Here is a 25,702-nt window from a genome sequence, read left to right as displayed (position 1 = left end):
CCAGGCTTGTCTACTAATGGCTACGCTCGTGATGTACCTTCTGCAGTACGCGAGATCAAGCTCATCGAGAAATTAATAAGGGAAGACTGAGTGGCCAACTGGGGGGAAAACTTATTCAGGTCCCCTTCCAACAAGGTCTCAGCAAGAAAGTTGGTTAGTTCTTTAACAAGATCTCTCTGCAAACGTGTAAAGTGTGCCAAAAAATGTAATGACCTCAGTGTGAAGGTAGCTGAGGCATAAACATGCTTTCCATATGTGTCCAATACCTGAGGCACCTTGTTTTGGAGATGGACAGTGGAGCTTTGTTCAGCTAGCTCTTTTTTTGTGGCTGCTGACACAACAATGGCATCAAATGGAATTCCTTTGCTCCAATGTAAACAGTCAGAAGGGGGACTGAGGAACCTATCAGGACATTTAGGGATCAGTTCGCCTCTGTCTTGCTCCTTCCAAGCCCGGCAGGAAACTAAGTCTATGAGTTTGTCTGCCTGATGGTGTCACCCAGGATGTAGACGGGCTCGCCCCAAGAGCCTCCAGGAACACTGACTCCTTAGAAGGAGGAGGTTGGGAGGACCAGCCACCTTTTTGCTTAAGGAGGTCAAGGATGTCTCTATACAAACATACATACATACAAATATTTCAAGCACAGGCATTAATGCCCTTCTAGCTTACCAATATACTAAAACACTTGTTTCCATAATAAGTATCCAGGCTGTTCTTAAAAAAATATCTAAACTAGTACTTGCTTTAATGTAGTTTGGTAGTCTCTTCCATGCATCAGCTACTCTTTTAGAGAACTAATTAGTATACTTCTCATTCCTACAGAATCTCCTACATAGGTTGTCTGATGAGTCTCTAGTACGTTTTGTTAACCCGAAACATTCCCAGAGGTAGTTGTCACTAAATGCCCTATATACCCGAATAAGATCTCCTCTTAGATATCTGTAAGAGACACTGTACAATTCAGATATTTTAGTCTTTCATAATAACTTAAATTTTCACATCCATGGATACCCTTGGTATATTTCCGTTGTACTCTTTTTAGTTTACTCATGCTTGTTTTCTTATAGGGTTTCCATATTGTTATTCTATACTCAAGTTTAGGTCTAATGTAACTAACAAACAATTACTTCATTACTTTTGATTTCCTAGACATTATAAATCTTTTTATACAACCTATAGTTCTATAACTATCATTAATCAATTGGTTGATATGATTAGAAAAACTCATAGCTGAATCTACCCATATACCCAGGTCCTTAAATGAGTCTACAGTTTCAAACACTGTGTGCTGTATTAAATATTCGCCTTTCAATTTATGCCTACCAAATCTCATATACTTAGTTTTTGATGTATTTATCAGCATATTATTCTCCTGTGCCCAAATGATCAATTTAGTCAAGTTATTTTGCAGACATGTCTTATCTGTAACGCATATAATCAGTTTATACAGTTTCAGGTCATCTACATATAGACTGCAGATCACCTCAGATGAAAACGTTAGGTCTGAAATATACAATCTAAACAAGTAAGGGCCTAGGACAGAGCCCTGTGGGACACCCTAACTGTAACCAAGGATTTCGCCTGTCCAGTTGCTGTATGATACTTGCCATGACCTATCTCTAAGTCAGACAGCTATCCGTTTTATCAAGAGTACATCAGTACTTAGTTATACTAATTTACTGATCAGTGTTGTGTGTCAAAGGAGACGTCTTCGGGTGATGACCTGGAAAATCCTTCCCCTCATCAAAATTGGTGTTCTCAGTCAGGGATTCCAAAAATAAGTCTAACAGTCTCTTCTTGCACTTTTTCCTTGCAAGGGACCTCCTCTGTGGGGTGTTCATGGGAGGTATCAGAAGAAAGAGGAATCCCTTGTGGGGAGACAGACTGGAGGCCTTGTGGGGAAGGCTGACTTATGGCAGGATGGATGGGCTCAATGTTCAGCTCAGGCGAAGGGTGGGAAGGATCCTGGATTCAAGGATACAGTTCTATAACTCTAGAAAAAAACTTTTTTCTGACCTGGAAGGCCAACAGACACAGAAAAAGCCCCCCCCCCCCCCTCAGAGCCAGAACCACTGCAGGAGAAAGAATGAAGCCTGCCATGGATCTGAGACCTCCAGACAGAATTGGACCTGAACTATTGAATGCTGAGGCCCCCAGGGGAAGGGACTGATCCGACAATATCAGAGCCATAGCCAATACCCCGGAGCCAGCACCAACATCTCACATCCAAGACCTGCTCTGATCCAACAAAAATGGAGCAAGGCTGGTCAGACACACAGAAGGAGTCGAGAAAATAAGTTTCCTCAGCTCTCCAACATCGACTCTCTCAGGGCACATGGATCCTGGGGTTCCAAAACCACGAGTCAGATTTGAGAGGAAACTTGCAATACAGATGTCAGAACTCTCAAGGATCCAAGATGGGAAGGAGATAACAAACCCCCCATCTGAATCTGAGCCTTGAGGAAATGCTGCATCATCCTGTCCATATCTGCTCTGAAAAAACTCTGAGAAGACCTAGAAGAAGAAGATGCTGAAAAATGCCTTGATTTTACTGGTGATTGTAGGATCCAAGAGGGAGGGAGCTGGAATGGAAAGTTTGCGTGAGGTACCACTGTACGGCTCCAAACCTGCTGATCTGAAACCTTAGGATCCAAGGTTGTCTTACTCAGAGTGGAGGAACCCGAAATCAAAATTGTACCAGTCAGATCCGATGGGGCCCTCAGATCCAAAGAAGATTTAGTCATGCTCAGATCCAATAGAACTGTCAGATCCGAAGAATATTTAGACTTGTTCGGATCCAAAGCTGTTGTATGCGAAAAAACTTTGATAAATCTAGGCGAAAGTTAAACAGACTTTTTAAGAAAATTTTATAAAGGAAAGTAAGCAATACTCCTGAACAAAATGTAAGCACTTATCTACACAAAAACACTCAAAATGCACGTACTATGTCTGGATACGATGGCGGCAAACGAGATCTGATGGGTTAGAGAAGGTATGGGGCATTATGGGAGAGGCAGAATCTCGAGACTTGGATCGTAGGTCTTGGAAATGTGGCCAAGTCGGATCTGATGTCAAATCCAAGACCCAGCAGTGAGGAAGAATGAAAAGGGCAACATCAGATCATGCAGTTTAATTCAAGACATTCGTTATAAATATTTTACTAAGAACAAATATATGTTTTATTACTTATGGTTATATCTTCAATTCCTTGACTGTGAGAGATAAAAATGGCTTCCCAGGCCAATGATAATCACAAAGCATTTTTAAGTTAAGTCCACAAACATAAAGGCAATAGGGCAACAATGTGCTGAACTAATTATAAATGGAGGCACCTATACTGAGTTAGAAGATATAAGAAATCTATTGGCCAACAAATTATCTCCAATTTTACACCCTCGACATCTCTCAGGAAATACCCTCAACTATAACTTTCCCAACTATCACTAGAGAACAGGTCCTCAATGCACTTTCCAAGGCCAAGAATGATGTATCAGTAGTCCCTGATAATATTCTACAATACCTCCTTATTAGTATGAAATATGTTCTATCAGGATGACTAGAATTCCTATTTAACCATAGACTTCAGACAGGCTTTGTGCCAAGTGAATACAGGAATGCAGTTGTCACCCATCTGCACAAGGGTGGGCCATCTACAGGCATAGGTAACTACAGACTCATAAGTCTGACTAGTCTTATATGCAAAGCCCTGAAAATAATTAGCATGGAGGGGATAAACAATGACAGAGGAAACCTTGTGACACAGGATCCAATCCAGTTTGATTTTGTCAAGGGCAAGGTCATGCCCACTCAACCTAGTGGACTTCTTCAAAAGGTCACCAAAGCAATGGATGAAGGTTATATGGTGCATCCTGTCAACCTTAACCTGGCCAAGGCATTTGACCCACTCAGGCATTGTGGACAAACTCACAAAATTGTGTGCGAACCCCTGTATCATCCACTGATTATGATCCAAAAAGTTAGGATACAGGAGTCTACCTCCACAAAGGGGCCAGTCGCTGGCACAGTCCCTAAGGGCTTGGTGTTGGGGACACTCTTTTTTGGCATTTGTTTCTCTGAAGTCAACTCCAATGTCAACAGCCTCTGGCTGACCATATCTGTAGATGACTGCAAACTAGGCACAGTCACAGAATCACTCAGTGACACAAATTCCCTCCAAGAAGGCCTGATACAGGCTAATAACTGGTACCAGAGCCAACGTCTAAAACCTCAATACCAAGAAATGTATAACAGCATCTTTTGGGAAGCTGGCTAATCCTGGAAACTACCACACTGATAATACATCCCAAACAGTTAGACCCAGTGGTCAGCGATTTGGGAACACATGTAAACAGTAAATGTGTCTATGACAGTAAGAAAATCCTATATTGTGCAACTTACAAACAAGGGTATGGCATCTAGGTCGAAGGACTTGACCCAGTTCAGAAGTACCCTGAAAAAGTAGATGGAGAAAAGGAAGTTTATCCCTGATCTGGAATATGTGTCTCTGGTAACCAAAGGCAACCTAAAAATGCTTGAACACCCATACCAAAACCTGAATATATTCCTTAACTTAACACTAGGGTATCAAAACTTTTCAGATACATTTGGGAAGCATGGCTAGGTTTAAAAAGTGCCCTGTGGGAATTATGCTTTAGAGTCCTCCCACCAATTTAACATAGTCAACAAAATTCCAATCTTTTTAGCAACTTCTTGCAGAAGCACAGTTCTTATTTCCAAACTGTATCTTACTGAATTGACATTTTACAATTTTTCCATTTCCCTCTTTCACATTATTGTCTGTTTTCTTCTTCATTACCTTGACCACCTAAAACTGGTCTCAGGTTCAGGATCAAGGTACACCTGATTTTACTAGTCAGTTACTGTGCTTCTTTTCTGTTACTCAATCATTTTCCATTGGATTAATGGAAAAAGCTTCACTGGCATATTCTTTCTATGGACTTTCCTACTGTCAGAAGAATGAGAAGCAGGGTCCCATTCATCTTGCAGCATAACCTTTTTTATTCCCTCTTTAGCCTGTCTGCATTCAAGAAAGTGTTTGATCCTCTAATTAAAAATATTCCCAAAATAGCTGGATATAGCAGCTTGAATCTCAACACCTGCCTCTCTCCATTCTTTGAACACAAACCAGTAAGAGAACACAAAACTCCAAAAACTGGTTGCAGAAAGGAAGGCACCAAACACAGAATGTAAGAACAAGCAGTTTATTCCAAATGAAGTGCTTTTTGTCACAGTAAATACTGCAACTTCTTCAGATAAGTAAAACATTGGGCACATGCCCTTAAGTAGTCTGTGAGAAATAGTTGAATGGTTAAATAATTAACCAGTGATAATTAATCAATTAATTTTTCTTGGCAACTGAATAGAAACCAGTACTCATGAAAACAACAACTTCTAAACACTACAAGAGTATCTCAGACAAATACACACAACCCACATGCAAAAACTCAACCCCTAACCCTACAGAAAAAACATTAATGAATGTTCTTATATACCATAAAATACCTACAAAGATAATTATACCATAAAATACCTACAAAGATAATTATACTTTATAAATACAAAATAATCTAAAATACTAAAATAACATGGTGGAACCATGTTCATTCATTTCTATTATTTAAAATCTTGTATGAAATTAGTTCAAACTTTTCATAAATTCTGTACATAAAACCCTATCTAGTAAGGCTTTTTAATTTAATTAATGGAAAAAGTTTCACTGGCATATTCTTTCTATGGACTTTCCTACTGTCAGAAGAATGAGAAACAGGGTCCCATTCATCTTGCAGTCTAACCTTTTTTATTCCCTCTTAAGCCTTTCTGCACTCAAGAAAGTGTTTGATCCTCTAATTAAAAAATATTCCCAAACAGCTGGATATAGCAGCTTGAATCTCAACACCTGCCTCTCTCCATTCTTTGACTGCAGGAATACACTTGCTTCTCTTCTGTATTGTGCATAGCCTATCCTCATTCAAAAAAGTCCTTGATATTCCAAGAAAAAATATTCTAAAAATAGCTGAATATGGCAACTTGAATCTCACATCTTACTCTGTCCATCCCATGACTGTAGAAATAAACTCACTTCTTTTCTGCCTTGTATGTACTAAATAATAATTTTTTGCAAACACCCTGATGTCCTCAATTGTTTATACTTTCCCTTCTGCCACACTTTTGTCAGGATGAGCTTATTCTGCTGATATTAATGTATCTTTACTTCTATAGGTCTTATTCACTGCCATACACATGATGTGCATTACAATCAACAAATCCTGTTCTGGAATATCAGTCCAGTTGCTTATTTGTACAATTATAAAACTCATGTAGTCTATTCCTCCCAGTTTCTGTGGTACGGCAGAAGATCTCAATTTTTCTGCATGTTCTGTCTTCTAATTCCACTATTTTTGAAAAAGTTGTTCTTGAGAAGCCTAATATTCATTTAGTCTTTCTTTAATTTCAACCTCTGATTTCACTAGTTTTATTAGCTCATCTAAATAGCCACTTAAATCTTCTCCTATTCTTTCCAGCCTTTTGCCATTTGACTTTACATATTCCTCCAGTTTCTTACTTATCTAAATTACTGGAACCCATCTCCTGCTGAACAGCTGCATGACTCCTCCCCATTACAGATTTTTCTTCTCCTTCTTTAGTTTAATTTCTCATACATTTTCAAGATTTCTTCTTTGCTGATACCTGGGCAGTATAGTCACTACCTAATACCCATTTGTTTCCAAATAGCTTTTACTGGGTTTTTTTACATCTTTTTTCTTTTTCACACTGGGAGAGCTCTAATCAACCTGCTCTTCAGAGTGCAGCCATCTTTGGCAGTCCAAACTTTGTTGTATATTGATTATACTGAGAAGAATGCAACAAAATGCTAACAAAACAGTGAATGAAGGAATGGGAACCTCACTGATACCTACCCAGCTAAACAAGCTACAGACTGACATGTAGTAAATGAAGTAATATGCTGCACAGTATACCAAATCAACATCCTAGATCTCACTCAGAAACAGTAGACAAAGAATGCCCTGAGTAAATTAGCAGTAGCTACTGTGACTAGACTTCGGTATGTTGCAGATAATCCTAGAAATGTATAAGGGAACAATGCTTCATGCCATTAGGACGGCTAAACAGACTAGTGGAGAAAACGTAAAACTGAATACACAAAATTATTATTTTCCTTGGTGCTTGTAAGGGAAAATCTGGCCTTTAGACTGTGGATAGGAAACTACTGTCAATTTTATTCAGCTGTTTAATTTAATTAAATCTTTAATCTATTTATTTAACTAGGTACAGAAATTACCTGATCTATTACAATTCAAGCCAGAAAAGCAAAAGTAAATGTAATATATATGAAGAATTTACTACTGTCAATCAAATGGCATGTTTTTTGGGAGGCAGGAGTAAGCCAGGGTACCCACAGAAAACTCTTGCGACTCTCAGACAGTAACAAGGGCAGAACTGAATACTGGTAGTAATTATAGACATCGTCCAAGAATCAGGGTCAACAAGAATGCAAAGTGACAGAGAATGGTTCAGTAAACATTACTGGATGCCACAAAACAGCTGTGGAATCTAACCATGAACCAAAACAAATAACAGTGCAGCTGAATCAGGACACAGAGATCCAGTCATTAGATTCCATCTGATTTCAAGGTATCTAAATGACAGCTCACCAAATCCAACTTTAAGACCTGAAGAAAATCTCATGCATTTATCTTACACTTATTATATGTGAATATAAATAAGACCAAGCGAAAAAAGCAAGGAGCAATATAAGCAGTACAGACGATTTAATAAAAACTAGCGCTTTCGGAAAAGACAATGCTCTTCCTTCATCAGATAATAAATGCCATATGTTTAGACCATTTATACACAATCACATCCCAATTAATTAATCCAAAATTAGTCAATTAGTTGATATATTAAATAAAATGCAATAAAATACAATACAATAAAACCAAATAATCAATATAACCAACTTAATAACCCTAAATGTCATGTACTATGTACATAAACGAAGTACATTAAACATCTATATTACCTTTAAAATCACTATAGGAAATTAGAGTAAATATTAAAGTAAATATTAACTATAAATAATTAATTAGAGCCTCTTGAGCAAATATATTCTTTTATTTAAACCTCCTTTAGCCAAAGACTATCGCTTAAGTGCTAGAAGTTTAAGAAAGCATTTAATAGAAATGCTTTCGTTTAACCCTGGGGGGACATATGCAACACACCTAATTTGCCATAACAGCTCCTCAATTTCAAGTTTTATTTGCCATGGCCCACCTCTCTCATCTTGAATTACCTGTTTTAAAATAGTAAATTTAAAAATATGGTTGGGAAACAGAAGTATATGTTTTGCTAAGGCATTTGTCTTATCTCCTTTCGCTATGGCGTATTGATGCTCATATATACGCTGTTTGAATTTTCTTTCTGTCTTACCTATGTAAAAAGCGGTGCAGCATTGGCAAATTGCTGCGTAAACTATACCCCTAGAATCACAGTTATATTTACCCTGGACCCTATCATTTTTACCATTAATAATAAACTGATAAGTGGTATTTATATGTTTACATTGTTGACAATTACCACATTTGGTTATGCCCTTATTCCTAGACAAAGGTAGTGTCTTATGATATTCAAGTAGTGATTTCAAATTGAGCCCACATCTATAGGTAATCTTTAACTGATCACCAAACAGGCTGTTCAGATGACTATCCTCAATAATGAGAGCCCAGTTTTTGTTCAAGATCTCTCTAATAAAAGCATAATCTAGGTTGTATGTGCATATAAAGCTAGTACTAAACTTGTTAATAGCTCCGTCCAAGACTTTAGTATGTGTATCTACAAGATTATCTTGTTCCACTCTATTATCTTTTAGTAGTAAGGGTTTGAAGTGACCTGTTTGTCTTTTAGTTACGACCTCTGTTGTGATCTTAGAAATAAACATAGTAGGATACCCTCTATTAGAAAACATGTTCCCAATTTCCTCATATTCTTTCATAAAGTCGTTTACATCAGAAACCATTCTAGCAGCCCTAACCATCTGACCCTTAACCACAGATTTCTTCTGGTGGTAAGGGTGACAGCTAGAAAAATGAAGGAGGGAATTTGAATACGTAGGTTTCCTAAATATGGTACTTTTAAAGGTGCCATGGTGTATATCTTTATACAAGTATATGTCCAAAAAGTTTATTTTGTCATCTTCCAAATTATAAGTAAATTCGAAAAAATCTGTTAATGATGTAATAGAAATTACAAAATCATGGACAATTTCACTAGGGCCATGCCAAAGAAAAAACATGTCGTCTTGGTAACGAGTATACCAAGCAACATATTTTTGGAAGAACTTGTTTTTAAATAATAGTGTCTTCTCCCAATGTGCCATCACACAATTGGCGAAGCTTCCTCCACATGGAGACCCCATGGCTACCCCAGTTTCTTGTAGGTACATTTTACCTTCAAAAACCATGTAATTGTTGTTAAGCACAATCTCCAACAGGGTCATAACTACATAAATTGTATTTTCATTAACTTTCCTTTGGGCCATGAATTCTCTAATCCACTCCATACCCACAACTTGAGGAATAACAGTATACAAGTCCCTGACGTCAATTGTCAGGAACTTGTAATCAGAGTGGAATTGTATCTTACTAAGTTCACTGAGGAAGCTCCAGGAATCTTTACATATTTGCTGCTCATTGCGTATTAAAGGTTTTAAGATGGAATCTACGTATTTGGCACACCCGTAAGTAATAGACCCATGACCATCAACTATGGGTCTAAATGGAGGGTCAAATATTCTCTTGTGGATCTTGGGTGTTTCAAACAGGGCCGGTGTTCTAGGGGCCAACATTGTTAAAAAATTAAACAAGTCAATGTCAATAGTCCTTTCCAACAGCAAATCGTCTAGCCTCTCCCTAATTATCTTATAAGATGTGTTAATTTCATTCAGACTAACTAAATTATATGTTGTAGCATCTAAATGCTTACAAATAGATGTAACATATATTGCATGGTCCATAAGGACCAAACCACCACCCTTGTCCGGCTTCATTACTCTGATTTTACAGTCTTTGAGTAATTGGATGAAATCCATTTCATTTTTGTTTATATTACTACCCTCATTCTTATTTTTATGTTTAATGTGGGATCGAAAATCAATCTCACACATTTTCTCAAAGCAGAGGATATTTGGATGCAAAGGTGGGTTATACAGACTAGGCACTCTGAATGAGGTATTAGTTAGTGAAGTAGAGCCTAATAAAGCAGTCAAGTTAATTTTGCGTGAAAATGATTTAAGATCAACAATAGTGTTAACTAAATTCATGTGTGAATCAGGTACAAAAGTTAACCCTACTGCAAAAAAGTCAATAATGTCCTGTGGAATATTCAAATCTGTATAATTGTAAATGTGAAAATCGCCTCTTGTATTAGTCACTAATTATCCATCTCCACCACCTAGCTATCCTTCTAGTAATCGACCCAGTACCCCTAATGAAGAAAATTTTAATACTGATGACCTGTGTGATAATGATAGTATATCAGGGCAAACACCTGCTTTACGCAGGAGTGATCGAATTAAAAATAACCAACAAGCCTACATCAATGATAACCCTCAACCATCGACCAGTTCCCATCAGGGTTTTCAGGGGGCTCAATCCAACCAGGTGAAGAAAACGACATCTATGAGCAACCAGGGACGAACAAAGAACAAGAAGAACCGACGAAGGAAATAACTAGGATGGACTCATTACAACCACAAATCTTGACTAATACAAGAGGCGATTTTCACATTTACAATTATACAGATTTGAATATTCCACAGGACATTATTGACTTTTTTGCAGTAGGGTTAACTTTTGTACCTGATTCACACATGAATTTAGTTAACACTATTGTTGATCTTAAATTGTTTTCACGCAAAATTAACTTGACTGCTTTATTAGGCTCTACTTCACTAACTAATACCTCATTCAGAGTGCCTAGTTTGTATAACCCACCTTTGCATCCAAATATCCTCTGCTTTGAGAAAATGTGTGAGATTGATTTTCGATCCCACATTAAACATAAAAATAAGAAGGAGGGTAGTAATATAAACAAAAATGAAATGGATTTCATCCAATTACTCAAAGACTGTAAAATCAGAGTAATGAAGCCGGACAAGGGTGGTGGTTTGGTCCTTATGGACCATGCAATATATGTTACATCTATTTGTAAGCATTTAGATGCTACAACATATAATTTAGTTAGTCTGAATGAAATTAACACATCTTATAAGATAATTAGGGAGAGGCTAGACGATTTGCTGTTGGAAAGGGCTACTGACATTGACTTGTTTAATTTTTTAACAATGTTGGCCCCTAGAACACCGGCCCTGTTTGGCACACCCAAGATCCACAAGAGAATATTTGACCCTCCATTTAGACCCATAGTTGATGGTCGTGGGTCTATTACTTACGGGTGTGCCAAATACGTAGATTCCATCTTAAAACCTTTAATACGCAATGAGCAGCAAATATGTAAAGATTCCTGGAGCTTCCTCAGTGAACTTAGTAAGATACAATTCCACTCTGATTACAAGTTCCTGACAATTGACGTCAGGGACTTGTATACTGTTATTCCTCAAGTTGTGGGTATGGAGTGGATTAGAGAATTCATGGCCCAAAGGAAAGTTAATGAAAATACAATTTATGTAGTTATGACCCTGTTGGAGATTGTGCTTAACAACAATTACATGGTTTTTGAAGGTAAAATGTACCTACAAAAAACTGGGGTAGCCATGGGGTCTCCATGTGGAGGAAGCTTCGCCAATTGTGTGATGGCACATTGGGAGAAGACACTATTATTTAAAAACAAGTTCTTCCAAAAATATGTTGCTTGGTATACTCATTACCAAGACGACATGTTTTTTCTTTGGCATGGCCCTAGTGAAATTGTCCATGATTTTGTAATTTCTATTACATCATTAACAGATTTTTTCGAATTTACTTATAATTTGGAAGATGACAAAATAAACTTTTTGGACATATACTTGTGTAAAGATATACACCATGGCACCTTTAAAAGTACTATATTTAGGAAACCTACGTATTCAAATTCCCTCCTTCATTTTTCTAGCTGTCACCCTTACCACCAGAAGAAATCTGTGGTTAAGGGTCAGATGGTTAGGGCTGCTAGAATGGTTTCTGATGTAAACGACTTTATGAAAGAATGTGAGGAAATTGGGAACATGTTTTCTAATAGAGGGTATCCTACTATGTTAATTTCTAAGATCACAACAGAGGTCGTAACTAAAAGACAAATAGGTCACTTCAAACCCTTATTACTGAAGGATAATAGAGTGGAACAAGATAATCTTGTAGATACACATACTAAAGTCTTGGACGGAGCTATTAACAAGTTTAGTACTAGCTTTATATGCACATACAACCTAGATTATGCTTTTATTAGAGAGATCTTGAACAAAAACTGGGCTCTCATTATTGAGGATAGTCATCTGAACAGCCTGTTTGGTGATCAGTTAAAGATTACCTATAGACGTGGGCTCAATTTGAAATCACTACTTGAATATCATAAGAAACTACCTTTGTCTAGGAATAAGGGCATAACCAAATGTGGTAATTGTCAACAATGTAAACATATAAATACCACTTATCAGTTTATTATTAATGGTAAAAATTATAGGGTCCAGGGTAAATATAACTGTGATTCTAGGGGTATAGTTTACGCAGCAATTTGCCAATGCTGCACCGCTTTTTACATAGGTAAGACAGAAAAAAAAATTCAAACAGCGTATATATGAGCATCAATACGCCATAGCGAAAGGAGATATGACAAATGCCTTAGCAAAACATATACTTCTGTTTCCCAACCATATTTTTAAATTTACTATTTTAAAACAGGTAATTCAAGATGAGAGAGGTGGGCCATGGCAAATAAAACTTGAAATTGAGGAGCTGTTATGGCAAATTAGGTGTGTTGCATATGTCCCCCCAGGGTTAAACGAAAGCATTTCTATTAAATGCTTTCTTAAACTTCTAGCACTAAAGCGATAGTCTTTGGCTAAAGGAGGTTTAAATAAAAGAATATATTTGCTCAAGAGGCTCTAATTAATTATTTATAGTTAATATTTACTTTAATATTTACTCTAATTTCCTATAGTGATTTTAAAGGTTATATAGATGTTTAATGTACTTCGTTTATATACATAGTACATGACATTTAGGGTTATTAAGTTGGTTATATTGATTATTTGGTTTTATTGTATTGTATTTTATTGCATTTTATTTAATATATCAACTAATTGATTAATTTTGAATTAATTAATTGGGATGTGATTGTGTATAAATGGTCTAAACATATGGCATTGATTATCTGAAGAAGGAAGAGCATTGTCTTTTCCGAAAGCGCTAATTTTTATTAAATCGTCTGTACTGCTTATACTGCTCCTTGCTTTTTTCGCTTGGTCTTATTTAAACTGTTTTTGGAACTTATTATATGTGGCTTCAGGGTAAAGACAAACTACAGCTATTCTTGTGGATGCTAAAGCTGATCTTGTTCTGACAGACCTGAGACATGGAGACATTAGTACTGCCCAGAGGTGAAATGGGCCTACAAAGTACTATTATGGCATGCCACTCTCACATGCTGAGACAGCAGAGTTACTAGCTATGGATACAATTTTTAAATGGCATTTTACTCAGAAAAGTCAGATTTACAAATATGGAACAACTTTGTTTCAATGTTCTTTAGTAAAATGAAAAAAAAAATTACCTTACAGGCTACTCTGTGGGGGCACAACTTTCCAAATCCCAAAGGAGGCTGGATACGTCTGAGCAAAGAGACCACATCCAAATGCTTGATACGGCCTCTATAAATAAAGTCAAATGTGTTACTTCATAATATCCCAGCAGTTGCAATCATAAAGACAGATGTATTTTGCTTATTTTTTTATTTGTTTATTTTTTTGCAGAAGTATCACAGAAATAAATGTGTAACTTTGTTTACTAATTTAGTTTAACTTACCAGAGCCAAAGACTTATTTATAGGAGAAAAACAGGGAAGAAAATCCACAAAAGGAATCCACGGGCAGTTTAGAGCAACAAATCAACTTAAGCAGTATGACTTTGGCTGCTATTAGAAATCAGACTACCCACAGAACCCCCCCCCACAGATGCAAGAACAGCATGCAAACTCCATCAAGGTAACCTTCAGAAACCACAAAACACTTCATATGCTGTAAAAAAAGATGTGTTAGCACTAACCAATGTAACATCGTGTTGCCTAAATTCCCAAATACCTGTTTCACATAATAGTTGATTTAAAAATGATATCAGGGTTGACAACAACCTAAAAATGTTTCCACTTTGGTATATTAAACTGTGTATCTGCACACTTGCTTTTACTGGTGAACGGGTTGGACACATTATGCCTATGGCCTGTTTTCAGGGGAAATCCAAGGTGCTATTTATACAACCTAAATTAGATTTTGTCAGGACATCAGGAAAATTGCAATATTCATTTCTTATTTTCATACAGAAGAATGTGTGCAATGCAATGCGATAGAAGACATGTGTGCCTCTACTTCACAAGATTTTGTTTTGATGAAACAGAGTTCTAACAAGGATCTTGCTAGTGGGATACCTGCAAGCAACTTATCTACTTCTGCAGAGCCAATAATGAAACATTCTTCTATGGGGGATTAGTTTGTAGAAAACAAAGCACAGAAACTTGGCAAACTGGTCTGTGGACATTGCTAATGCGAATAGTGCTAAACAATGCTTTGGAAGGGCATTCTGGCCTTTTCCTTGCCTTAAACACGCTATACTGTGATATTTTCGGTGCTGAGGCTTATAGACTGTAAAACTTATAGACTATACATTACTTTGACCAGTAATGGGGGTGACATGAGTCATAGTACCTTGGCGTGGAAACCATACAAGCATGGTATTACTGCTATCCATTCTAGGAATGCTCATCGATTACAGGAAGCTGTGCCCCACCACTGCCCTATGGACTAGGATTAAGAGTCTGCTAGAAATGCTTGGTATTCTTTGCATTTATTAGTGTCAGTCATAGAAGGGCAAGGCTTCCCTTTTGAAGATATTGCTCCTCTAGCTTCGTAGACCCTTCCATAATTTGTTTATGTTCCCATAGCTACTGTTGTAGTTCATTCACAATCTGGTAGTTAATTCACAATCTGATACAACCTGTCTACCAGATTGTGAATTAACTTCAACATGAGATTCCAATATGATCCAGAGTGGACAGCATGGAGTAGTCAATTCTGCAGTAGGATTTGGCTATGCACATAAAGGATAAGGCAGTTGACCTCTTTCATTTTCTTTTTTGAGGTATGGCACAGTTGGAAGGTATAATACACTTTGTTCCTTTCAGCTCTGGTGGGAGGAGGAGGGCATAAAAAAACAGATGGTGTGATGAACTTTGTGTAGTCCTTATTTTTTTTTTTTATAAAGAAGTCCTGAACATATGCTTCAGATGTGTATGAATCACTTATTGAAATAAGATATCTGTCTATAGTGTTTCTTCCTGAATGTGACACTGCAGCTAAAATAATCTGGTATGAGCCCTTAAGCCTATTGCGCTACTAGCATTACAGGTCTTGATCACTGGGCAGTAATGAGTTCAACTCTTCCAAATGGTCTGACCTATGGGGTCCACAGACAAATGTTACCACTACATGAGGAAGGTTTGCTGACATTCCTAAACTGTGGCATGGGGGTCTTATGGCCAAAAAGTGGACAGAGGGCTCCTTATGTTATACTTAAAAGAAGGGTGGTAAGGACAGCTTGCATAACTGGAGGAAGCTAGTTTTTTCTCAATGTGGATTACAAGTTGTTGGCCAAACCTATTCTGCACAGATATTAAAGCATCATGAGAACTCACACAGTTGTAGCTTCTTTGTACTTAAGCATTTGACAATGTTAACAAAGGGTACTTTGACTTCATTTGCATCTTAATTGTTTGCCTGTGGAACTAATTTGAGTTTTCTCAATACCTGTACATTAATTACATGATACATATAACTGCTAAATGTCTGGATGCTGAATTCAGTTTCCATTAAGATGGATTTGCAGCAGGACTACTCAATCAGTCATTCAGCCATTTAGTGTCTGTTAGGTTCAAAGACACAGTCCTTTGTTTGCTTAATGTTCTTATATGTATGTATATAGTCCCCTTACACAAACTATATAACATGGTTGCGCAACATTGCAGAGATTGTATGGATGACCCGTTCCTCATGTCTAACACGGCAAAGGGCAAGGGAGCTCCCATTTATTCTTTATAGGCTTCATGTGAATCACTGTGGCTATACATTAATGTGGATAAATTTTGGAGATTATTTTCCAGGGTAAGGATGTGATAATGTCTATCAAAATGATGAAGACATATTTTGTCTCTCGGCATGATCCAAAATTCATCAGGAATGTGGCCCTTCAGAATAGAAAAGGGTTGCTAGTAAGTGGGGGAAATCATACACGCCACATGTAAAGAAAGTGTTCTTGTCATGGCATTATCTTCTGCCTCTTTTCCTATATGTGGGAAATATTCATCTCCTACCTCCACCACATTGTAAGATGGCTTTATTTGTGCCATTTTCCAGTCTTTTGAGGCTGCCAGTTTAATTTGATAATAAGGGATCTGGTATGATTTCTACCTTGTGATGGCAAATGGTACAATACACCTATTTCTCTTCTGGACATATGTTACAAATTTTCTCAGCCCCATCAGTCTATGGTGATGCTCCTACAATTGGGGTGTTCTGCCATATCTGTATGCAATCCACTGGTATTTTTACAAACAGAACATCCCCTAAAAAGTTTGAGTACTTTAACAGGTTGAAAATGGTGAAGTACTTTTAGCTTTGTTTTTATTTTGGATTCATAAGGTCTCTCTCTCTAATTACACAAGTCTCTTATCTCTCTAATTACATAAGTCTCATGAGTACATTTATAATCATCCTTTGATTACCAGAGTGTGAGTTTCAGATAGGTTGACGTGGGTTAATTCTAACCCATTTACTGGAGGATAGGAAGACAAGTTATGTGATTGCTTTCTTTTTTTTCAGTTCCAGACATCTTTATTAACTGATTTACAAGACCAAGATTTTTTTCAAACAAGAAACATCTTTATTAAATTATCATGTATGACACAAGCAATCTTACACTTATATGACTGAAAATAAACCATACCAACACAATCTCAGTTGCAAACATACATTACAAACCACACCAACACAACTCTAGTTGCAAACATTCTACATCACTTACAATATCTCCAGCCATTGTCAGTCAACCATTAAATAGCTCATTCAGTTCCTGCCTTCTTTTAACCCTCGTTCCTGCTCTGCATGTATTGATCCCACACTTCCCATTTTTTCCTACGTAATTTGCTCCTACCCATTTCTAAAGATCCCAATTCCAATTGTTTTATCCATGTCACTATCTTTGTTACTCCTAGTAAAGTTGTCTTAGACTTTGATTTCCATTTTCTAGTAATTGTTTTTTTGTCAGCCATCATAATTGGACTCTGCAAGGCCTTATGATGTCCAAGCAATTCTGATTCTGTATCATAGCTCAAAAAATCATTTTCTTAGTTACACCAATTTCCTCACCCAGCATCTCTGACAGAGCAGTCTGCAGGGAATCTTTAAAGTCTGCCAATTCATTACTCTCCCAGAAAATATGAAGCTATCCTGAAATACAGTACCCACAATCTAACTACCTGACGAAAATCCTACATTTGGCTAAGGCAGACCCCCTCAAATGATCAAACTTAAAGGATTTCCTGACGCTATCCTGAAATACAGTACTCACAATCTAACTACCTGACGTCCGTCCTACATTTGGCTAAGGCAGACCCCCTCAAATTATCAAACTTAAAGGATTTCCTGAAGCTATCCTGAAATACAGTACCCACAATCAAACTACCTGATGTCCGTCCTACATCTGGCTAAGGCAGACCCCCCTCAAATGATCAAACTTAAAGGATTTTCTGAAGCTATCTTGAAATAAAGTACCCACAATCTAACTACCTGACGTCTGTCCTACATTTGGCTAAGGTTAATACCTTAAACTGTACTGAAATACTATGTACTGTAAACTGCTGCCCTGGGTCTAAAGCCACCTCCCCCATAGTAATTTGGCTGCCTCTGTGTTTTAATTGAACTAGTTTTGCCCATAACATTATTTCTTAACCCAAATTTAGTCCCCGAATATTGTAGTTTTACTCTGCTCTCCCACACACAGCCCTGAAAATTACACACTGTGCCCATAACATAGTCTATAACTTAGTGCAAACATACAGTTTAAATACAGCTAAAATTCAGTTTAAAATTCAGTTTAACACATTACCATTTCAGCTAACACTATACACTTACCAAAGCCTAAAGAAACACTTGGAGTCAGTGTTAGCCCCATTCTGCTCGCCCTCGCTACGCTCGGGCTTGCTCCGCTCCCCTCCCTTCCCCCAATTTCCACCCGCCCCAGTACGCATACATTTATTCTAACCCCTAATCACCTGACCAGTAGTCTAACCCCTAATTCCCTAACCACTAGCCCAACCCACTCATCCTTCCTCCCCCCACCCTCCAATCCAGTTACATCCCACACTGATCCCACCCCCAACAACACATTCCCAGATAACACACCTCCACTCTCACATACAACCAACCAGGAATCCTAGTTGTACCACTCACTCAAAGTAGTATCATCTTATCCACACTCACATCTCTATCACTAGCTCTGTCGCTAACCTTTCTAACTTCCTTACAAACAGACCAAACACTGCACAACTACTCCTATCACACTACCCACACTAGCCCACCCTCTCAAACCCACTCACACTTCTACATCTGCCCCACAATCATAAATCTTACAACTACATATTACTCACCAGCAAAAATGACACCATCACACCACACTAAGAAAAGCACACATAGACCAAGCACACAAACAATTATTATTAAAAAGCACATACTGACACTCCTTCAAACTCTGCTAACCTCTGGTGACATTCACCCAAATCCGGGTCCCCTCTCAGCCAGACAAACATCTGACCTGCTGATCCTAAATCTCAACATAAGAAGTATTACCAACAAGCTAACAGACCTACATGCATTCATAGCCCACTATAACCCTGATGTACTCACCATTACAGAGACCTGGCTTAAACCCAGTATCCAAGATGAAGACTTTCTCCCCCTACGGGTATAATACACTTAGATCTGATAGAACAAACAGGAAAGGAGGAGGAGCAGTCATTCTCTTTAAAAACACCCTTAACCTCCAGCTCCTGCACACCACACCACCCACTTTTCAAAATGCTGAAGTCCTATTTTCTGTCCTATCCATAAGAAACACCAAGAAGATCAATATAATATACTGCTACATACCTCCAGACAACAACTCACTCATAACAGAAGACATCCTATACTGGACAAAGGACAATCTACCTCAGAAAACAATCCTACTAGGAGACCTTAACACTGACTGGGCAGCCTGTAACTCCAGCAGCCCCTCTACACATATCAATCTATATGGCTTCTCTCAACTAATTGAAGAACCAACTAGAATAGATAAGAAAACAAAGAAAGAATCCATACTGGACTGTACACTAACCAACTGTCCCAAACAAAACTATACAGTAGGCTGTCTCCCAGATGACCTAAGTGATCATATCCCCACCTTCCTACTCCACAAACACTCCAATCACCCCAAATTAGTAGTCTACAAACTCGTATGAGATGACCGTAACCTTACCCCACAATACCTAAATACTGTCCTGAGCACTTGGGTTAGACCAGGCAGTAGACTACTTCAATACTACCTTCTCTAACATCATTAACAGTCTAGCTCACAGCAGAAAGATCAGAGTTAAAGCGAACTACGCACCCTGGCTAAGTAGGGACACCAGAGCCTTACTAAAATCCAGAGATAAAGCCTGGAAAATCTGGAAAACTGACAAAACCCCTGGCTCCAAGCAATACTATAAACAGCTTAGAATCAAGGCCGAGGCTAAATCCAAAATAAACAAACAAAGCTATTTTCTTAGCGCCCAAAGCAAATATTCAAATAATCCACAAAAATTCTGGCATACCATTATAGGTTCACAGGTTGGTACTAGGCTATCAGCCTTAGGGCCTATACAAGCCTAGCCATAACAATTTCCTGGCTATTTATTCCCACACTATTTACTTCCCTGGACCCCTGTCTAGTAGGGCGACTGATGTGATCCCTGGGATGAATTTCCTTTCTCCCATCCAATCGTCAAGGTTCCTTTTGAAGAGGACCAAAGAGGCACTCTGCTTGACATGTATGGGCAATCTATTCCAGAGTCTGGGGAGTCTCTGGGTCAGGAACCTATCCCTCCAGCATGTTTTGTTTATTGTGATGACAAGGTTTAGCTCCCTGGAGCGTGTGGCTCTGAGGGATTGGGATTTCTTTAAGTGTAGCATGTCCAACAGCTCTGGGTTTGACATGGCCTTGTATGTTAAGCAAAGATCGCCTCTGAGTAGACGATATGCGACAGAGTATAGCTGGAGTTTTTTAAGGCGGTCAGCATAGGGCATCTGTTTTAGGCCTGTGATTCTTTTAGTGAGGTATTTCTGTGGCCTTTCCAGTTGTTGCAGATGTCTTGAGAGGTACATACCAAACGGAGCATTGTATTCTATAATGGGTCTAATGAGGGATGAGTACAGTGGGACAATGACCTCCTTTTTTCTGGATGACAAGCCCTTAGTGATGAGGTGTGCCACATAGAAGGATTTCCTGACTGTTGTGGTGATGTGGTTATCGAAGGTGAGACCGCTGTCCACCTGTGTCCCTAAGTCTCTTATCACACTTTCGGTGTTTAGTGTACTGCCACCTATATGGTAATTCACGGATACATGTTTTTTCCCAAAGGGGATAACTACACATTTCTTGGCATTGAGCTTGAGCCCATGGCTCTGGCACCAAGCATCTGTTTCTGTAAGGCCCTTTTGTAGAGTATCCACATCATTTGGGGATTCAATAATGGTTCCAGTTTGCAGTCATCTGCGAACTTTGTTATCCAGAGTCCCTTAGTGTTGGCCTGTACTTCAGAGAAGTAGATGCCAAATAAGAGCGGTCCCAGGACTGAACCCTGAGGTACTCCACTTGTCACTTGTCTGGAGCTGGATTTGGAGTTGGCTACTTTTACAGTGTGGGTTCTATCATTAAATGAATGAAACAAAATCCACGTCAGCAGAACCAGCAGTAAAAAGTCCAATATTAAGTGTTTTCTTAACATCCACTTTTTGTTCAAGAAAACTGAACTTTTTCAGACAAACATCAAAAGGTAACAAATGTAAAAAAAACTCCTTAAATACACAATTAACAACACATGGTACATTTGAATGGACCAACCAACTGATTAAAACTCGCTGACATCAATGTGTGGGAAAAAGCTGATCTCAAAGCTTCTTAAAGAGCTACTACATACAAAAGTCAGATCTTTACAGATTGTGTTTTGAAGTCAAACAACTAACCAAAATGAAATAAAAAATTATCAATGAAAATGTGTCTAAACATAAAATGTTTAAAACCAAGAAAAACAAAACATAATAAATGGAACCAATTTGATAACTTAAAATAAAAAGTAAAACATAAAAAAATAGTAAGTCGTAAATGGAAAACAAAAAATAATGAAATCACCTCTGCATACTTCTGAGTTTCAAAATGCAAGCTAAACTTACTCTGTCATTGAGACCAGGAGGTTTGTATGAACAGAGTTTCAGCTGCCAAATCACTTCTAGGTGCTCTAATAATAGTTGAAAAGGCTTGTTGTGCTATTGGGCATATTTACATGTTTGTGTATTCGTGTATACTGGCAAAAGTCTTCACTGAGATATATTAATATGGCATACATCTTTTGAAAACCACCACCACTTGTATTTGATCAGAATATTGCAGAGAACTGGAGGATATTTGAGCAAGAGTACAATATATTCATACAAGCAGCTTATTCTGATAAAGATGCACGCATGATAAAGATTCACGCACCAGGGCATTCATTTTGCTAAATCTAGCAGGGTCAGAGGCCATAGAAAGAGAGCATTCATTTGTATATGCACCAGCAGTATATGAAGGTGAAGGGGCAAATCATCATATGGTTGTACAAGCTAAATCAAGGGAAGACCCGGAGTATCTGAAGCGCAAATTCAGAGAGATGTGCAACCCCCAGACCAATGTTACATTAGAGAGGCATTTGTTTAATACAAGAGATCAGAAGCAAGAAGAAACTTTTGCAGCTTATATTACTGACCTGAGAAATAAAGCTAAGACATGTAAGTTTGGTGACTTGAAAGATGAGTTAGTAAAGGACAGGCTCATGTGTGGTATTAATAATGCTTTTGTGAGAAATATTTTGCTTTGTGACAGTGATTTTTATGCTGAGTAAAGCTATTGAGATTTGTCAAATGCATGAAGTTATAGAAAGCCACACAAATATGCTTGCAAGTGATAAGAGCATGGTTTTAGCAGGCCCCAGAGCAAATGTAGACAGCATGTAACATGTGGCAGGCAGAAACGGGCCTTAGCATCAAACAGCTGCTACCCTTGTGAGTTTTCCAAGGAGGTCCTGCAATCTTCCAGCAAGTTCTAAGACTAGTTCAGTTAAAGGAGCATGCTCAGTGCTGTAGGAGGGTGAATCAGCAAAACCCAAATCATGCTTTATTGTTAAATGTCGCAATTGTGGTGCCAACCACGAGTCTAAAAGAGAAAAGTTCTTAGCATTTGGTTAGCAATGTCATAAATGTAACAAATGGAACCATTTTCAAATATTTTGCTAATCAGGTAAGCCTATCACTGTTATAAAGAAAGGTCATTCGAAAAAGCAAATTGATCAAGTTGAACTGCAACAGTCTGCTTTTTGTGTGGATGGTGTATCAGTAATTAGTGAAAAGACTGATGCAGTAGATTTACTGGCAAAGAATGAAGTATTTTGTACTGTCCAGAGCAATGGTAAACCCGCTAAGCTCAAAGAAGACACTGGTTCAAAGTGTAATGTTATGTCTCCAGATACTTTTGCTAAAGTGAGAGCTGGTGAACAACTAAATGTGACCAGTTGTGCGAAACTTGTTGCTTATGGAGGTGAAGAAATTCAAACCGAAGACTCAGTAGTGCTTTCATGTTACGTGGCCAAGATAGTACAGTTATGTATACTTACCATAAATGTAGATGTTCGAGTGTATTCACTGTTGCAGTCATCACATTTGGGTTATCTACCTGCAGGTAGCCCTCAGCCAGCCTGAATACCAGAGTCTTCAGATTTCTGTGTCAGATGCTGTCGCTTCTTCCATGACATTAGGTCGTCAGGGGTATAAAACATGCAGCCGATGTCATTACATCAGTTTTTCTTGCCCTAGATGTCAGGTGCCCCCAAAATAGAAAGCAATTATAAGGTATGGAACACCCCCATCAAAAAGCAAATACACAAGAAAAAATAAATATACCAAACAAGAAGGAAAGGCAGAGCCAAGAGAAGTCAGGGGGCTGGAGAGAGGCTAACCAGGACTGCAAAAGTGAACACACTCGAACATCTACATTTATGGTAAGTGTACAAAACTGTACTATGTTCTTCGTGTTTCACTGTTGCAGTCATCACATTTGGGTTGATTCCCAAAGCTAAGGAAGGGAGGAGGTAGTTAAAGAGCATTAGGGCCAGCTATTAAGCCCTGCAAGACTGCAATGGTAAATCCAGCTCTGGATTTAGAAAAGATAGGCAGGTGGTAGTGCTTGGTGAAGGTATGTACAGAGCTCCAGATAGCAGCTTCCAGGATGTCCCTGGTAGGGACTCCAATGAGAAAAGCTGTAGAGGTAGATGCAGCCCTTGTGGAATGTGATCTTACCTCCTGTGGGGTAGGTTTTCCATGGTGCTTGTAAAAGAAATGAATGCAATGGGCTATCCTTTTGGAAATGGTTTGCTTTGAAATGGCCTTCCCCTCTGCCCCTGCAGCAAAGCCAGCTAGCAGCTGTTCAGATTTTCTGAGAGGCTTAGTCCTGTCCAAATAGAATCAAAGTTGTCTGTGCATGTCCAGAAAGTGCAGTATTCGTTCCTCTTTGTTTTGTGGATTAGGGAAAAAAGTAGGCAAATGAATGGACTGATTTAGGGCCACACTAGAAACTACCTTGGGCATAAAGGAAGGGTTAGTCCTGATGGAAACCCTGTCCGCATGGAAGATAATGAAGAGTTCCACTGCCATGAGGGCCTGTAATTCAAACACTCTTCTTGCTGAAGTGATAGCTAGAAGGAAGGCTGTTTTCCAAGAAAGGAATTTCAACTCTGCTGTTGCAGCTGGCTCGAAGGGGGGATGAGTGAGCTTTTCCAATATAAAGTTAAGGTCCCAGGCTGGAGTGGGAGCTCTCCTGGGGGGAGGGGGGGTCTTAAATTTTTGGCCCCTCTAAGGAATTGTTTTAGCAAGGGGTGAGAGAAGAGGGGTGGCTCAGTATTATAATGTGCTGAGATGGTAGAGGCATGAATTTTAATTGAAGAGAAGGATAGGCCCTTGTGGAGCATTTCTGTTAGGTACTCTAGAATATGAGGGAAGCTGGGCACCGTTGTGCCCATCCCCTGAGCCTGGCTCCAAGAACAGTATCTTTTCCACTTTTCAGCATAAGATTTTCTAGTACTAGGCCTCCTTGCCTACAGAATGACATCCAGCACCTGCTTACTGAGGGATGCTAGAGGAGAGCTCAATGAATTAGCCAGGTTGCAAGGTTCAGGGTTTGAAGCTGAGGGTGAAGAATCTGGCCCGCCTGCTGGGACAGCAGGGAAGGGGTCTGAGGCAGCTGCCATGGTTGTAGCAGTGTCATACTGCACAAGAGGGGGTACCAGTGTTGGGGTGGCCAGTCTGGGGCAATCAGTATTGTCCTTGGCTTGACCTGTTTGATCTTTAGCAGAACCTTCAAAAGGAGAGGCAGAGGGGGAAAGGCATAAACCGAGAGGCTTTCCCAGGTAAAGGACTGGGCATCCACTTTCCAAGCTTGACTGTGGGGAGTTCTTGTGCAGAATTTGTTCAATTGGTAGTTCTGAGGGGAGGCAAATAGGTCTACCTCTGGAGTCCCCATTTGTTCCTCAAGAGGTTGAATATTTTGGGTTCTAGTTTCCATTCGTGTGGGTCCATGAGATTTCTGCTTAAATTGTCTGCCAGTGAATTTAGTTTGCCTAGCAGGAATTGTGCTTGTAGGTGTACTCAGTAGCTCAAGCCTGTGTTCCACAGAGCCATAGCTAGTCTGCAGAGAGGGTAGGAGTGGGTTCCCCCTGCTTGTTTATGTACCACATAACTGTGGTGTTGTCTGTCTTTACAATAGTTGTTCTGGAAGAGTACGGTCTTTGAAGGCTGTCAGAGCATTCTGTACAGCTAATATTTCTTTTTGACTGATATGTAGGTGCATCTGTCTCGGGTTCCATTTGCCCTGAATACATTGCCCTGCCATGTGAGCCCCCCCCATGCATAGTCTGATGCGTCTGTTGTTACGGTTTGGGCGGCAGGGTGTAGAGTGAAAGGGAGTCCCTTGTTGTGGTAGTAGGCCTCTGCCCACCAAAGGAACTCTGTCCTTAGACAAGGAATGATAGGAATCATTGTTTCCAGGTCCTGAGAATGTTGACACCATAGGCTTTTTAGATACCA

General features: G+C 38.9%; 1 protein-coding gene across 1 annotated transcript in view; it reads right to left on the bottom strand.

Moving 5' to 3' along the window:
• CACNA1F (calcium voltage-gated channel subunit alpha1 F) overlaps positions 1-25,702 on the bottom strand; it is a 4,101,209-nt gene that overhangs the window by 614,565 nt on the left and 3,460,942 nt on the right. Inside the window, 1 exon segment of the mRNA XM_044079296.1 lies at positions 13,804-13,900. Coding sequence (XP_043935231.1) covers positions 13,804-13,900 — 97 coding nt within the window.

Source organism: Protopterus annectens, chromosome 8.part0, assembly GCF_019279795.1.
Source record: "Protopterus annectens isolate FY-2018-M chromosome 8.part0, PAN1.0, whole genome shotgun sequence".
NCBI lineage: Eukaryota > Metazoa > Chordata > Ceratodontiformes > Protopteridae > Protopterus > Protopterus annectens.
This window is presented reverse-complemented; position numbering and strand designations above follow the sequence as displayed.